At 33.5% G+C, this 16,869-nt stretch overlaps 2 protein-coding genes across 3 annotated transcripts; both read right to left on the bottom strand.

Moving 5' to 3' along the window:
• Positions 1-592: 592 nt before the first annotated feature.
• On the bottom strand, positions 593-4,107 carry LOC123709778 (regucalcin-like). The gene is made up of 6 exons (XM_045661318.1): positions 3,956-4,107; positions 3,006-3,204; positions 2,520-2,717; positions 2,000-2,215; positions 1,349-1,473; positions 593-987 (listed from the first exon to the last, which is right to left on the bottom strand). Exons 1-6 carry the CDS (start codon positions 4,073-4,075, stop codon positions 739-741), a joined length of 1,107 nt encoding a protein of 368 aa, XP_045517274.1. The 5' UTR covers positions 4,076-4,107; the 3' UTR covers positions 593-738.
• Positions 4,108-4,537: 430 nt separating this feature from the next.
• Positions 4,538-16,800, bottom strand: LOC123709992 (eukaryotic translation initiation factor 2-alpha kinase). Of its 2 annotated transcripts, none has more exons than XM_045661643.1 (15): positions 16,501-16,800; positions 16,028-16,145; positions 15,013-15,163; positions 13,895-14,072; positions 12,323-12,482; positions 11,383-11,523; positions 10,899-11,085; positions 10,365-10,824; positions 9,895-10,035; positions 9,311-9,481; positions 8,870-9,122; positions 7,847-8,008; positions 7,296-7,512; positions 6,506-6,699; positions 4,538-6,131 (listed from the first exon to the last, which is right to left on the bottom strand). In XM_045661643.1, the coding sequence occupies exons 1-15, from the start codon at positions 16,644-16,646 to the stop codon at positions 5,994-5,996; spliced, it is 2,817 nt and encodes a 938-aa protein (XP_045517599.1). In that variant the 5' UTR covers positions 16,647-16,800; the 3' UTR covers positions 4,538-5,993. The 2 variants fall into 2 exon arrangements, with proteins under 2 accessions (XP_045517599.1, XP_045517600.1); XM_045661644.1 differs by having other exon boundaries at positions 9,317-9,481.
• Between the last annotated feature and the right edge of the window lie 69 nt (positions 16,801-16,869).

Below are 16,869 nucleotides of genomic sequence, written 5' to 3'. Positions count from 1 at the left end.
TGAGTGGCGGAGAGTTTCATACCCGCTCTACGCCCTTGACTTGCGAACTGGTAGTAAATGTAAATTTAGAATCAATTTAAAATATTTTCTGTTGACGTTCATAAGTGTACTTCTTTACCTATGTAAATAAAGTTATTTTGAGTTTGAGTTTGCCACCTGACGTATATCATAAGTTAACAAGGTCAAAGATAGTTCTGGTATGTGAACAATATTATTCTTAGCTATTAATACCAAACAATCCAAGCGTAGTGAATTATGGAACGAGGACTACTGCTGCCAACCAACACATGCGGTACCAATTCAAAATATTTATAGCCAGTGGCGCTGCAACCGTTTCATCATCTTTCGTCCATCTAATAGGCCTCAAGATCAGCCTCTTGTGCCTGATATACGGCGTCGACGTTTTGTGTTGCTAAGGCAAGGCGATTTCCTCACAATGTTTTCTTCACCGTTCGAGATTTTACACTTTTAATATTTTACGTTTTAACATTCGCACATAGAGGAAAGTCTATTGGTAGCTGGGGGTTGAAACTACGACCTCAGGGATGAAAGTCGCTCGCTGAAGCCAACACTGCTCACAAAAAATACTTTATAAGTTAATAAAAAAAGTATATTTTCCAGTCTCTCATCGTCGCATGATGTAATCAAGAATTATTAAATGAGATTTAGATTAAACATTATTTGTGTATGATACACATATATTTCCAATATTTTGGTCGGAATACTTTCTAAATTGCTTTAAAAATTATCAGCATCATTAAAACTGAGCTTTTGATCAGGCACGCCTCCTGTTCCAAGTTTGTGTAAAATGTAAAGCGCGCCTGACAGTGGTTCCTTTTCTATTTCCTCCTTTTCCATATTCCGTCGAGATGTCGTCACAACTAATTCTTCTAAATGTGGCCCCGCCCACGACAATGACGTTATACGTGATACAGGCAATTTGTATTTTCCCACAATTGTTTTCGTTTCTGGATTGACCCTGATTACCTAAAAAAATATTGACTACGTCAAAAGAAACCTTCGTGGATTAGAATTAAGTTAATAAGAGGCTTTGAATTCAGACAAAATTATTTTAAAATTAATACTATGAAATCGTCAGCCTCCAAGTCTTCGCTCGAGTGCAGTATTATTGTTGTTTGCAATCGAAATCATATACCACAACGTGGAGACTTGAGACTGAAGCTGTCCAAATTGGAACTCATTATAAAATGATACGTATGATTTAAATTTCTTAAGTAAAGAATTACTTAGAGGAAGGTGGTCATAAGTAGTTTTGGTAGGGTAAGGCACAAAAATGATTGGAAAACACTGCTCTAGGGTTTGAAATCATAACATTTTTAGCACTTACTGCTCCACTGTGCATTAGTGCGACCCAAAGATATCCGTTTCTATCTATGGTCACAGCGTGGGCCACAGGCCTTGATGCTCTCATAAAACTGTACTCGGCCAAGTTTAGTATGGTACGACGTTTACCTGAAGAAAATGATTAAATTTTATTGAAAACGGGTTAATCTTTACTTAAAGCGTCATATTATCTAGCAAACGTACCATTTTTAAATTTTATATGTAGGTATAAATAACTTAATTACCTACTACCAACTCTCTCATAAACAATATTCAATCTTAAATAAATTTTAGATTTTCAGAACAAAAGTGTAATTCAAATTAGCTAATAATGATTTCACACACATAAAATTACCAGTCACGTCACAACCCATAAGTCTTGGCCTCAGATTTCTGTATTTGTTTCGTGATATCTTAATAGACACGTGGGTGATTATTCAATAGTCAGGCATGCCAGTTTCCTAACGCATATCCTCAGGTACATGAGAGGTTCACGCTCAAGCAACTAGGCTAACACTGCTTACTGGTTTCACAAAAACACTAATAAAGCTAATATAAAAATATCTAAGGCAAGTTAGAATTTAGAAAACATTAAATTCCTTTAAACTAAACAGAAATATTAAGCGCAGCTTTTATGTTTCAATTTAAGCCTTACTTATCCTTCCTTTGGCTATATCAAAATCAAACGCATCTATTTTCTTGGTTTCTGAGTCTATGAAGTATAAAATACTATTATTAAGCGACCAGGTTATTCCGTTAGTTGCTGATACTGGTTTTAACTGGACTGTAGGTTCAAACTTCGGCTGTTCCAGACTGTAGAGTGCGCCCTGATCCTGGAGTATAGAACTGCCATATATAGGACCTCTTGTACCTTGAATATGAAAAGAAAAGTTTACCATACTGTGACTTTACTACAATAGACAGTAGCGGCTACTGCTACCGATAGCAAAACTTGGTATTTTTAAAGTATTACTTATGATAATAATATAATTGTATCCGCTTTTCCCTTTAAAATATGTAATGATTTAATGATTAATAAAATGTTCGTAAATATTAACTTATTTTGTTAGTGATTTTTACGAGTAATATTTTTATAGATATTCCTAAGTTTTTCAAAATTGTCAAATTCTATTTTTTTATTGCGTTCCTAGATACCTTTGCTACGTAAGACCTACCTCCCCAAAACCTGCCCTTTGAGTCAGCCTTTCCTTCATTAAGGATATTGCCAGGACTGCCTTTATCCAATGCAGCTATGTACTTCAAACAAAATGGACATGGTTCATCCCAATCAAAGAGATAGACAAAAGACTGAATTCCGAGCAGAAGTCGTTTACTTCCTGCTATTGGCAGCACTACATTTAATTCGCCCATGCCTGTAAATAACTTATATTTATTTATATGTCCTAAAAATACAAGATAATATGTCACTATAATTTTTACACGCGTACACAAACAATATTAGAATAGTGATATTAGAGTATGGAAATTTTCCTATATTAATTAAAAAACCCAAGTTTAAAACTAAACTTAAAAAACACTTAACAACTTAGTAAATATTTAAAAAAGTTCTATTTCGAACATTTATGATGTAGATTCTGTACGTAATAACATATTTGTGTTTTAATTATATATTTTTTCTTTTTAAATAAATATGTGCATACCTATATGCTTATGCCAATGTTGTTTAGAGGTGTAGTTCAGTGCGTGCACAGTCTGATTTAGAGCATCAACCCAGTAGAGAATTTGGGCATCATGGTCCCATACTGCGCTTTTAGCATCCGTGACGGACGTGAATTCAAGCGTTTCAAATTGTGAGTGAAGCTTGATTGTTTGTTGCTTTTGGTTTTGATGTATAGTTGTCTAAATAAAATAATACATATTATTATTTTGTTTTGTAAACTCGTCTTTATACGCTAACAAACAACTTGTTAATAAACACCTGCTACCTCAGAAAAAATTCAAATACAACTCAATCGTATAGAAGAGAAGCATGATTTCGTAATAGTCCTAATGGGTGAACAAGTTCACCATATAGACAATTTTATTTTGTATCTGTAGAGAATTAAACTTGAACTTCCAATCTTTAAATTTATAAATCTATATCTATAAAATAATTCCTAAATAAAAATTATCTGTACGTGTGTGTGTTTGTGAATTCCTCCTTAACAGCTGTGCCAATTTGGATGAAATTCGACAAAGATTTTAATTTTTAATGAGACATCGATAGATCTATATATAATAAAAAATATTGTTCTCTATAAAACATTTATTCATTGCAACTGAGATAAAGATTGTTTTTTATATATTATAAGTAGCTGTTCAAGTATAACGTAAGCAGATTTACTGTAATTTATCCTCCCCACTCCTTTTTATTGTCAGCAAAATTAAGCAAAGCTATCACAAATAATAGTGCATAAACGTATAATTCTTTTGTAGGCTCGAAAATACATTTCGTTCGCAAAGACAATGTGTAGATAATGTGTAAAAAAGTAAAAATTACTGTTGACGTAATCACCACATAAAAAAATCATTGACCCTCCACCTACAGTGCTTACGTCATAATTGAACTGTCCTTAAGGTTTAATTAAAATATATTTATACTTAAACTTACATTTTCTTTTTGTGCAAATATTTCGCTTGTATAAAACAATGCACAAACCAAAACCACCTCACATAAAGACATTATACGTTCTTCTCCAGTGTTGAAATAATTAAGCGCATAAATACCCATGACGCCGTGAACTAGTTTATTTAAATTAACATGGACGAGGAAATTAAAATTCACCATAAGCGATATGGTGCGTTTACTCTCTTGAGCGTGACAATCAAGAGTTTTGTTAGCTTGTCTTTGTTTTAAATTTCAAAGCGATTTTACACATGGCGTTACAGTAAATCGCGGGAACCTTATTCGTGTTGGAACAAGCTGATCTATTAGGGAGAGGCCTACAACTATGGATATTCTTAATACTCCTTTTAACCATGTTCCCCGAAAGCTTCAAAAAGTTAAGATCAAATGTATCCTACATTAAAAGAAATTGTTATAATTGAAAAGTATTTTTTTTAATCATTTGTATTTTTTTTTTGTAAACAGGTTTAATCAATTAATTACATTCGATTTTATTATTAGTATTCCGATTCTATACAAGAATACTCCAATATTTTTTCAACATAATTTATAATAAAAATACTAATGTTCTCTTAATATCATTTATTAGGACTCTCACAGTACTTATAATAGTCGCTATAAATCAGCAAAAAGTCTTCGTAAGCAACAATACAGTTAATGTGGTTATAACGTTTAACGACTTTTGCCAAGCAATGAACTAAAAACACAAATGACACATAAATTTTCTTAAATATACATTTACAAAAAGCAAAAAATCCTTTGTTGATTTAAGTAGCCTATTAACTAATAAATAACAAGTATTACATACTTTTATACAAAATACAATGTTTACATTAATAAAATCCAACATTCCTTTAGAAACCAGTCTTATTTATCTTAATACTTATATCATAGAACGTGTGAGTGCATAAGCAACGAACAAACGTCCTCAGGTGTAATTGAGTAGGTGATTTAAAGATGAAGACGGCGTCTCAAGGACATAACCAAATATTGACTCAGCTTACCATAGTAATTTTCAATACTGTAAGGCAGTTATAGAACAATTTCTAGGTCTGTGCAAAATTTTTGTTATAGTCGAAATACCTTAGCCGGCCCTGTGGACGACGGTGTAGTTTCCCGCGTAAACGCGTAATAAAGTGTTTCATACAAATGTATGAAATAACGTTAAATACTTATGGCTTACGAAACTCACTGAACACGTAAAATAAATTTACAACTCAAATACTTCTAAAGACGGCTGATATGCTTAGGCACTGACACAGTATTGCTCATCATTAATTTCTATCTTAAACACTATTGTGATAGTTTAACTGGTTAAAGATATGCAAAATATTAATTATAGGCACGCTATAATAAAAAAACTTGACAGAACATCTGTTTCTCTAATGTTATCGTGTTACATTAAAAAAATATTAGATTAACATACAAAAATAATGTACTAGACAGTGGAATTTGGCCAGATGATCATTAGCGTAAAAAATTAAATTAAAATAGATAAAATCAATTTTATTAATCTCTACTTATTTTAACCTCTTTGAATAGGTCCCTTAATATCGTAACAAAGAAACATCATAGATAATTAAAATCAAGTAAAGTATTTGTCGATAAATTTTACATGAAAATACCTAAATAAGAATTTGACAATCTTACTTGGTTGATGACAGATTACTGAATTCAATTGACTGTCAAATAAACTGTCAACGTGTCAACGAACAAAGATTACAGACATAGATAATGCACTAAATCTATGACAGGGAAACATTTTATATGACTTAAGGAAATGCATAACGGAAGTCTATTGATTATTAACATATAGTATGTATATTGTTTAGAAAAAAAACAGTTCAACGCCCATTAATAACGCGGTGACAATAACCACGTGCGATTAAACGCGAAACCGCAATCGCACCACCCCTTTTAAATACTAATTCATATATCTTGCTTTACTTTCATGGCGCAATTCTTAGCAGGAAAAGCCACGAGTTGCATCGTTCACGCGGTTAACTGGATATTTTTCAGACATTTACCCAGAGAGGAGTGTAGGTAAAGTGAAATGCCACTGTTCGTCTGTCGCTTGGTACAGTGGCGCACGCGCTTTAACACCGCTCGCCGTGGGTCGCTGGTTCGGGTCCGAGCTTAACATTAGTTTTAGGACCTCCGTCTGAAACATATTATAAAATATATAGTGTTATGTAATGATTGCAATAAAAAAAGTTATTTAACACAAATATAAGTCTTTAAAAAGATCATTGTTAAATTAAGATATCTCAAGATTTCAATCTAATAACCAAGGGAAATTCGTTTGGATCCGAACAATAATAATCAAAATTTTAGTCAAACTTTGATAACGAAATGTATCTCTTATATTTAGTATAGTAAATTGATATTAATTTTTCACATTTAATGAAATATAATTTTTTTATCATAATTCGACATATATAAACGTGATCAGGTCTGTTCATGTTCCTATGCAAGATCATTATTGTACATACCGACTGATCCTCGTATTAAAGATCTAAAAATCCCATACCGTACCTCATTAGGATAATTCTGTTGAAAATGATTGGGGTACTGGCCATCCCGAAGCCTCATTAGACAGGAGACCCTCTCTGATTCAGTGCCAAAAGGATGCAGCAGCTCGAACAGGACCAGTCCCAGCGAGTAAATGTCCACTTTGTAGCTATATGGCAGCCCTAGAAGTTGTTCGGGCGACATGTATAGATGAGTACCTGAAAATTTAAGAATTACACGTGTTTCAACTGGTATACGTATTGTGACTATTTTTAAACTGATATAGGGAGGAAATTCAAACCCGAACTTATAGAATAACACGATAAAATAGATGATGCAATCAAATTTATTTCATATGGAACCTGCGAACTTCTATGTCCCATTAAATAATTTCCATAAGGAGTTTATATAGGAGTGTATTTTTCTAATAAACACGTTTCATCCTGTTCACAAGTTTTATAAAGCTATTTTTTTATTATTCATACAAACACGAAATCAAAAGCGATGTTTAAATTCAAGAATTGTTGTACTTGTAAAACTTTTGTTATCACCAAAAGGGATTGTGACATTTGAGGCGCTGTTACTTGGGTCATAAAATTTTCTTCCCGTAATTATGACGGGCTCTTTAAAACGCATATATCCATATCACGTAGAACTTCTAACTATTAAACCATGATAAATGATTCAAAATCATACACGTTATATATTTTATATACTTTATATTATTAACGCTTAAATAATTAAAGAAATATTTTGTAAGAATTACGTGTCCCAATTATCTGAATATAAAATCTCACTATAAGTTCTTACTCACCGACTCGATGTGTATGTCGCGCATGCATATTCATTTGTTCAGTTCCTTCGCCATCCTGTGAATTATCTCCCATAGCTGTAACGAGGCCGAAATCCCCAACTTTCACTTTGCCATCCGGCGCAAAGAAAATGTTACTGGGTTTTAAATCTCTATGGATAAGGCCCGCTAAATGGACGTATTCCACTGCTGATACTATTTGACAAAATAGTGTTTTGACCTAAAATGATATAAATATTGATATGGCAAAGTTATTTTTTTTCCTTATTTATGATAAGAGAACATACACGAGATACCCTCTACATACATATATAAACATTCTTTATTATTTGAGGCCTGTTTTGTACATGAATAAAAAATCTAGAACCAATCCGATCCGGTAATAATTGTCACATCCTTTTTCTTATAATAATATTATAAGGAATATTGTTTCCTTTGTGTAATTTAACTGTTAAAAGCAAACTTCTCTTTTAAACATAACTCAAATAATAATTGTATGTAAATTATTGTGTAAATATTAAAAATAAAAAAACAATAATGCATTATAAACTCACTTTATCCCTCCGAGACTCCCAGGTCCTATTATTCCGTAACCAATCATGCAAACTGTCTCGCAGACAAAGCTGCATTTGTATGTAGAGGTACATTTTACTGCCTTGGGGAGTTTCCTCATTGCTCCGGACTACCATGTCAAGAGACCAGTGACGTGTATGACCCTTTTATAAGGAAAGACGTTGTAAATCTTAGTGTTTTTAAGTAAGACTTTTTTATAGTTATGGCCTGGTAAGAAGTAATATGCTTTCAACTCAAACAGAGACATAAAATAAGTTGTAATATCATAAATGTTAGAAAAATTACTAAACATATATAGAAATAAATGGATTTTTTAAAGTGAAACTTCTTTATCGGCGTTTTAAATTTACCATCACATTATTCGGTTACACGTCACATTATTCCGTTACGAGTCACATTTTTCCGTTACGCGCCATCTTTTTATTGTCCCTACCACGGTTGATTCGAAGCCATTAATAATAAGTATATATAATAACGATAACAATGATAGTAATAATTCTATTACAATTAATAAAATTCTATTATAATCTTAGTAGTAATAAGGTAAAATGAAATAATTGTATTATTTGTATTATGTCTATGATAGTAAAAGCCTTTTTTTGAATTTATCTAATTTAACTTTATTAACCCAATTTCTGTAAAGTTGCATACAGTAGATCATTTTTCGAAAAATAAGGTCATAAAGAAGTTTCAGTTCTTACGTGTGTACACTAGTATACGCACACATTTTTTATACAGGCGTTTGCCCACAATCCAATCTGATCTTAAGTGAGATGAGGACTTTTGGAGGACAGGCCTGTCTAGTTGCCCATTTAACCGCCGCTTTTAGGAAGTCACATGTACACTATTTTGGAAAGATAAAGAAAACAAGAAAATTCTAAATGACAAGAATTTCTTGCTAATTTATAATAATGACGTATATCTTTATTTTAAAACTATCCTTATGTGCGGAAACCCTTATTAAATACATATTTTAAAAATAATGAAAAATATAATAAAATCACCTTTTTCTTTCGTCCTTTCGAATATCCATCACATTCCATTATTTTATCCAATTTCTTATTCGTGACATCTCTAGGCTCGGATAATCCTTTGGAATGTTCTGAATTCGCGAACACAATAAACGAATCGTCATCAGTTGCTTTTTTGGAAGTGGGCGTGGCTTCGCGTAATTTGGGCGTGGTCGATGTTACGTGCACGTCCTTCGATGCGTTGTCGTCAAATATTATACTGAATGAATCGTTGCAGCTTAGTGACCTGTAGACAATATATTGATAATTAGATATTTTTACGATATAATTAGTCAATTTTAGGTATTTTTATTAAGTAAGCAATTATTACTCATAATAGTAAATTAAAATGTAAATTATACATATATTTAGTATATTATAACTTTTAATTAAGGAAAACATTTGAATCCCTAAAAAGCAGTAGTGTGAACAAACCTCAACCTCTTTGGTTCACCGAGTTTCTTCTCAAAATCAAGTGCATCAACACAATCATCTATGCTCTTGTGGATATTTAGCGTGACTGCATCACCCTTTGGCGACTTGTCTTTTCTCGGCAATGGAGATGTACAGTCCTCAGTCATGCCAAGTGAAATACCTCCCAATTCCCTATAAATTATGTAACTACCATCAGTAAATTAAAACAAATATACATATTATGTAAAATTCTCTCTGGTTCGGGTTTTTTTAAGTTACGATTTTTCTATAATATTACTGATACGTTTATCACGATGACAATACTCAGTTAATTAGTTTGAAGTCATGTTGACTATTATATATTAAACAACCAACACAAAACTAAGCCTAAAGTCGTTGATTAACCTTGGTAGGGCGTTCGGACGCCGGGTGTGTATCAAAGGATAACCTGATAAGGAAAATTAGGTCTCAGACCAAAAACAATGTAACAGGCACAAAAGGCGATAACGAAAATCGATCAATGGAAATCTCCGAACAAGATTCTACTTCTACTAAAGTGACTACTACTTGTAGACAATTATAACATCATCAACGTGGTTACTTACCGTAGCCAGTAGGCATCTCTTTCTTCCTGCCACCTCACTGGCGGCTCCTCGAGCCACGCGTTGAAGTAACGCACTATGTGTTCATGCTCCAGTTTAGCTAGAGCTCTCACTTCTCGTAATACACGTTCGCGACGTGATTCTCTATTTAATGGACAAGAATTAAAACATAAATTTTCGTAACAGACAGACAGGAGCAAATCGAAAAATAAAATTGTTTGTTTGTTTATCCGACGTTTTGCTTTTCATCAAGCATCCGCAATTTATAATTTATGTCAAACTTGTACAAAAATAATCTAGAATAATACGAAATAATTTTTCTTCATGAATGTACCATGAAGTTAAAATTACGTTTTGTTTTAATGTAGAAATATATATTTGTATCTCTTAGTAGAGACTGGCGGAATTTTACCAGTATAATTGAATTATATAATATTTATGAATTAAAGAAAAATAATAAATAAAACACCTACCTCCTCGGTAGGGTTATCCTCTTAACCGCATAGGAACAATGGTCGATATTATTTCTAGCCTCAAAAACCACACCGAATCCACCCCTTCCAAGACACCTCAAAGGCGTAAAGTCGTTTTCGTATCTCCCAGAATACTCCACCACCGGAGTCTGTCTCTCATAGTGCCTTTCCACGACGATCACTTCCTGGTTAATCGGTAATGGTGTTATTGGTCTGATTTTTGCTGCGAAGAATCTCGGCCATATCAGCAAGTTCATTAAAAGCGCTGAACTGATCGCGATGAGTAGGACCTCCTTCCACCAGAACCATAGAGAATATACGTGGACGTGCACATGGTGATGGCTTAGCTGGTCGTCGCTGCTGTTGGGAAGAACTATGTCAGGGCCGGGTAGGGCATCTTCGGATACTTGAACTGCTTGGTCGCAGGTCTCTTGCAGGTATAGGAAGAAACCTTGGTTATCTGTAATCAATAATTTAAAATCATATTGGTAAAGATCTAAAATTATATAAAATTACACAGATTAGATAAATTACCTTGAACTCCTGTGTTGCCATACAAAGTGACAATAGAAAGCGTATTCTGATCAGCATCAGGTAAGGGCTGTAACGCCTTGTCGTCCCCTATGAGTGGCCTGGACTGCTTCACCTTCCACGGCAGCGGCTTTGTGGATAGAGAGGTTGCCAGTTTCTCAGAATAGAGGGCGCTTTCTTGGATATATAGCTGCAAGAAATGTATGTATTTTTTTAAATACTTTCTTTATAGCAATATATTATGTATTAGTATGTAGTAAATTCTATTATGTAAAATATAAAGTTAATTAACTTCGGTTTCCAAAATACTAAAGATTATATTTTTTATGTCATAGGAGGCAAACGGGCAGAAGGCTTGCAAGTGCGTTGCCGGCTTTTTAAGAATTGGTACGCTCTTTTCTTGAAGGATCCTAAGTCGAATTGATTCGGAAATACTTCAGTGAGCAGCTGGTTCCACAAAGTGGTGGAACGCTGTAAGAACTAATACCTGTGTATTGTGTATTCCCAGGTATAAGGATGGTGCTGAATTCTTAACATCGGCTACAGCATGAGCGGCATGCCATAATACATCCATGTGTTGTACGACTCCTCCCTGAACACGCCACATGTTGGCTACTGGCGCTTCTAACTGTAATAGCAATTGCACAAGAACATATTTTCTTATAACGATAGAACTACCCTAACAGCTAATAGCCAATGCGATGTTGCTGTTGATGGTGTGTAACTTAATTACCGTTAATTAGGATATTTAACGACGTTTTGGCTTCGCTCTGAGTAAGAACGGAGAAAAAACCCGCTATTATTATATACATTTTTTTTACCGCTATGTGGCACACAAACGGGATGGGTGGAGCCTGCAGCCAGTGGCAGTGCGACCAGCGGACAGTGCGATAAGGACTATCGAATGTTGAACCCGTGCGCGAGCAATACGAATTCCCCCTTTTTGAATTTGAATTTTATAATAAACTATTGATATCGTTTGCTTTTATTCGTATTTTGTTTTCTACTCTTTTCGTTATGGTGCTCGCCTCACGCGCACCTATAGTTCAAATGAACTTATTTCTTGCAAAACACTAGGATTAAAAAAATCCCCACAAAATTTTAACAACGTAGCAAGCAAGCTGTAACTCCCGTCGCGTTTCTGGCTTCTTGTATATAACCATCTTTAAGACAAACAGCGTTGGATACATTAAAGGGTGGAAAGGATAAATATTATAAAAACTGAGTAAATTCATTCTGAATGCGCTCCAACATCAGAAAGTACTTCGACTCATGCGGAACCCGGTCTGACGGATTGAGCTCGAACACGCTTCTGATCAACGCATTATACAGACTTGAAATAGCTCGAAAACGTTGATCCTATTCGAGGAATTAGATTAGGAATAGTTTTCATATATCCTTAAACACATCTAAAAGTAGTTGTGTACCTTGTGTTGCCATATCAAAATATGTGATTCCGGATGTCTGACGGCTACAACTCCTTCAGGCAACGCTACGGCGATAGCTAAAGGGCTGGAAGGTTTCGTTTTACCCACACATTCCCTTCTGCTCATTGCAAGTTGGTGTTCTGCTACGCTGAAGTTCCATCTAGTAAAATACAAGTACAATTCAATATTTACAATGCTATGCCATGCATATATTTAATATTCTACCAGACAAATTTTTTTTCTAAATAAGGGAGCGTTCAAGTATTACGTAACGTTTGGGGGGGGGGGTCCTCTTGTAAAACGTTACGCGGGGCGGGGATTGAATTACGCGTTATTGTTAATATTATTTTCAACTTTCCAGTACTTTACACCACATCATGGTAAGTTTTAGGTATAAAGAGTCACTGGGGATGGTCACGAAACGTTTAACTATTGGATACAGAAAACGGCAAAAAATACGGCGCGTTTCATGGGGAGGGGGGGGGGAGAATCTCCAAACCGTATAATCATACAACCAACACTTAGGGTAAGATTGAGAGACGCGACCTAGCGCGAAATATTAACTCAAAAAATGACTCCCGCTAAGTTTGACTTTTTACTTTAAAAACGAATTCATTTTTGGTATATGGGAGTAATAGCCCCATTCTAAATCTTACGGTAAGTGTCAACTCTGAGTACCCTTAGTATCGTTTACAAACACACGAATAAAATTCTGATCCGACCTAAATCTGACAATAATGTAGACTTATGGTTTTAAACGGGGATAACTAATTGTTATTATCTTTACTATTATTCATAGAAAAACAAAACATAATCATAAAGAAAATACGATCTTTAGCTTAATAAGACTGTAAAAACTAGGGATGCATCGATTCGCCTTTTTGCCTATACGATAGCGATGCTATATACTCTTATAGAATTATCGACGATACCGATACCAACGCTTATTGAATTAAACTTAAGTTAAAATATAAACAGTCACAAACTTTTAATAAGATTAAATAATAATATATATAAGTTTTATGACTTAAGAATTAAGGGTAATAATTAAAATAAAATAAATAACTGTTAATAATTAAAATTGACATTGATAAAAAATTTTGTAATTCTGCATTTTATTTAATTTGTTATGGAAAAAAAACTACGCACGAAATGGAATACGCGGGTACAAAGCGGGTGAGAGAGACAACAAACTGAATAGAACGCGGGGTTTCCCCGGCATAGATAGGCCGTGCCTCATTTGCATCGAGTTAGATCAAACAAGGTGCCCATTTCACATTACTTTTTTAAAGCGCGATATTGGAAAGTATAGTATTAGTTGCATCGGCAATTAAAATATCGCCGATGCATATATATAGGCAAACCCAAAATATCACTGATATATTGGTATTGGATTCATCCTTAGTAAAAACATACTCTTTAGATTGAGACACAATATTGAATACATTTCGAGTAGTCCTTTCTGTAAAGTTACCATAGAAACACTATTTTATAAAACCAATTCTATTAACCAATCAAGTAACCAAGTTTTATCTTCTCTTCAAGAATGCGAACTTCATATTAAATCCTTACTTCTCCGTACCGCTCCGTGGATCTAACGCTCTCACAGTATTAGAGTGACGTCTCAGTACAAGGACATCTCGACCACTACTGGCTGTCTGCTGTTCTGAGTTACAGCCGGAGGAGCCGCATTCATATATGGTTGCACCAGAGTGGGCATCTATACCCAACCAAAGAGTTTCTCGAGCACCTGAAACATTTTTACAAAACATCTTAATTTATAAAATTGTACCTACCTTTCTCGTATTTTTGTATTTGTAATTTAAATATAGAATATGTAGGTTAGGCACCATTCTTCAACAATTAATAAGGTAGGTAGTCCGTAGGTTAGTTTTCAGTTTGTAGTAGGCATTTGATAATTATGAATATACTTTCTAAATACTGACGTGACCGTTTATTTAAATAAGTAAGTGATCTCGGATATGATTCTATCTTAAATAATAAAAGGTATTCTTGGACTTATGACCACTTTTAATCGGATATTGTTATCTGGCACCATACACCTAAGATAATATTATTTACTTGGCAATTATAAATGTGGCGCCATGGCGTTTTTAAATTAAAAAAGCCTTTATGTTTGTCTAATGTTACCTAACTTAAAGGCTTATATTATTGACTAACACAACAACGGACAAGGTTTTCACTTATACAGAATAGATCAATTATGGGACTTCAAACAAAACTATGATGTTAATATTTACTTCAGTAAAATATTTACATGTTGCATTTAAATTATATCTTAATTATTGCATGTGTTTAACTGATTATAGATATGTGTACAACTTTATCTATATAATATGAATTATCATATCTTAATCATATTGCTATGTACTAGGCACCATGTAAAAGGCAATTATTTATGGTCAATTTAAAAGTCACATGGGAAAAACAATGTGTTTAAAAATGACACACATGATTAAAAACCAATGTACCTAACGCACTTCTGTATCTTAATATTGGTATTTTCAGAGAGAATTAATACTGTAATTCAGGGTTCACTTTTTTCCAAATATGGATATCCATCTATCATTTCTTTTATCCAAACTAAAAGAGGATACTAAAGCAAAGAAATAAACACTGAGTGAGAATTCTCTTTGGTAATATTTCATTAAGTACAATAAAAATCATACCAGCAATAACTAGGTCATCAGAATATTTGAATGAAGATGATAACAACTGATCAGCATCAAATGGCAATGGCTCCAGAGTGTCACCGCTTAGACTGTACAGAGTACCACGTAAGGATGGCACTAACCGTACCCATTTTCCACCAGATGTAAGCTAAAAAAATATACATTATGAATACTAATACAAATGAAAGATTTTATTTTTTTGTGTAAAGTGATACTAGAAGAGAAAACTAGACATTAATATTTAATTAATTACAATATTTTTCTCACTGACTTATTGATGACAAATTTGAAAAGTAATAATTTTGAAATGTAACAGTAGCTAAGAAAAAATATAAATTACAGTCAAAATCAAAACATCGAAGGGACTACATGTATTTGGTCGTAAAAACGGATAATCGTAACAGGTTGTTATTAAGTACCTAATACAGAGAATTACCAGACGGAACCTTTGATTTTGGTCAATATAATCGGTATGATGCCCTAAACAATGTCATTGTATACGGTTTTGACTGTATTACTTTATTATGTCTCATGTACTGTATTCGAATGAGAATTCTCGACAAGAACAGGTTTCTTGCATCGGCTATCTATGGCGCGTCAGTGTTAAATGATTTTACGTGCAATTTTAATTGTTTGATTGTTATAAATTTACAGTTTATATGTCACTGGCCTTAGTATATATATATGTTAATGATTTAAATATGTTCGACGTCCTGGTGGATAGAAAAACTGTGTACAGTTTGTGTTTCCACCACACCAACTTCCTTTATATTAAGAACATTTATACAATAAATAAATAAATGTAAGTTATGCTAAATATATATACTCAGTATGATGAATGAGGTTGAATATTTAACAACTTTCACTTAGTCTGTCAATAAGAGCCATGTAATGTATGGTGTTCTAGAAAAGCTAAGACAGCTTTTTATTTGCCAAGCAGATTTAGTTAATTAATGTGTTTCTTAACCAAAGACAGATTACCTTATCAATGGAAATACATTGAAGTCTTTACCTCCACATGATGAAGAGTAGATGATAGAAGAGGTTGAGTATCCAGCACCCATGCTTGGTTTCCATTATCAGTTGAAAACGCAGTCAAACGGCCATCTATGGTACTCACAAGCACTAAGCTAAAATTATTACTTAAAATTAAAGTAATAATTTAAGTGAAATTAAATGTAAAATCAGAGTCACAATTGAAGCAATAAAAATAGAGAATGTATTATGTTTATGCATTGTTAGATAATCCATCAAGGTCAATTGTAATCCTATTAGTATTTGATTCAGCGTAAATTACCAGACCTTTTCAGCCAAGCTGACCATACGTTTATATAAAAACAACCATATATCTAATATTATTTCAATACATGAGTTTTGGAAAAGCTTTTATACTAATCCAAATTCTAAAAGAAGATATAAGTATGATGAGAATATAGACAAAATAAATCTGAAAATATTAACGTATCCTTGGTAATAGCTACTTACTCATCATATACCGGTGCATCTTTAGCGGTATGAGGATTACAGAAAGGCAATTTTTGTATGGTATCATCAGCTTTAAGATAAGAAACAAAACATGTAAGTACGAAAGCCGCCTTGAAGGCAATCACCCGCCAATACCAGTCCGACATATTATTATTGCAAAATTATATTTGGACATCGCAACCCTTCGTACGGGTGTTTATTTTTTTTTTAAATTACTATGTACAAAACTTTCGTTGAAAAATACAAAACAAGTTTTGACTTGAAAAAACCAAACAACACAGATGACTGCTGAACACTCACACAGGTCCACGTAAAGTGTAAACTATTAGACATCACTGTCAAAAATATGACTCATAAATGGTATGCCAA

Source organism: Pieris brassicae, chromosome 5 (assembly GCF_905147105.1).
Source record: "Pieris brassicae chromosome 5, ilPieBrab1.1, whole genome shotgun sequence".
NCBI lineage: Eukaryota > Metazoa > Arthropoda > Insecta > Lepidoptera > Pieridae > Pieris > Pieris brassicae.
Note: the sequence above shows the minus strand (reverse complement) of the source record. Positions and strands in the feature narration are given on the sequence as shown.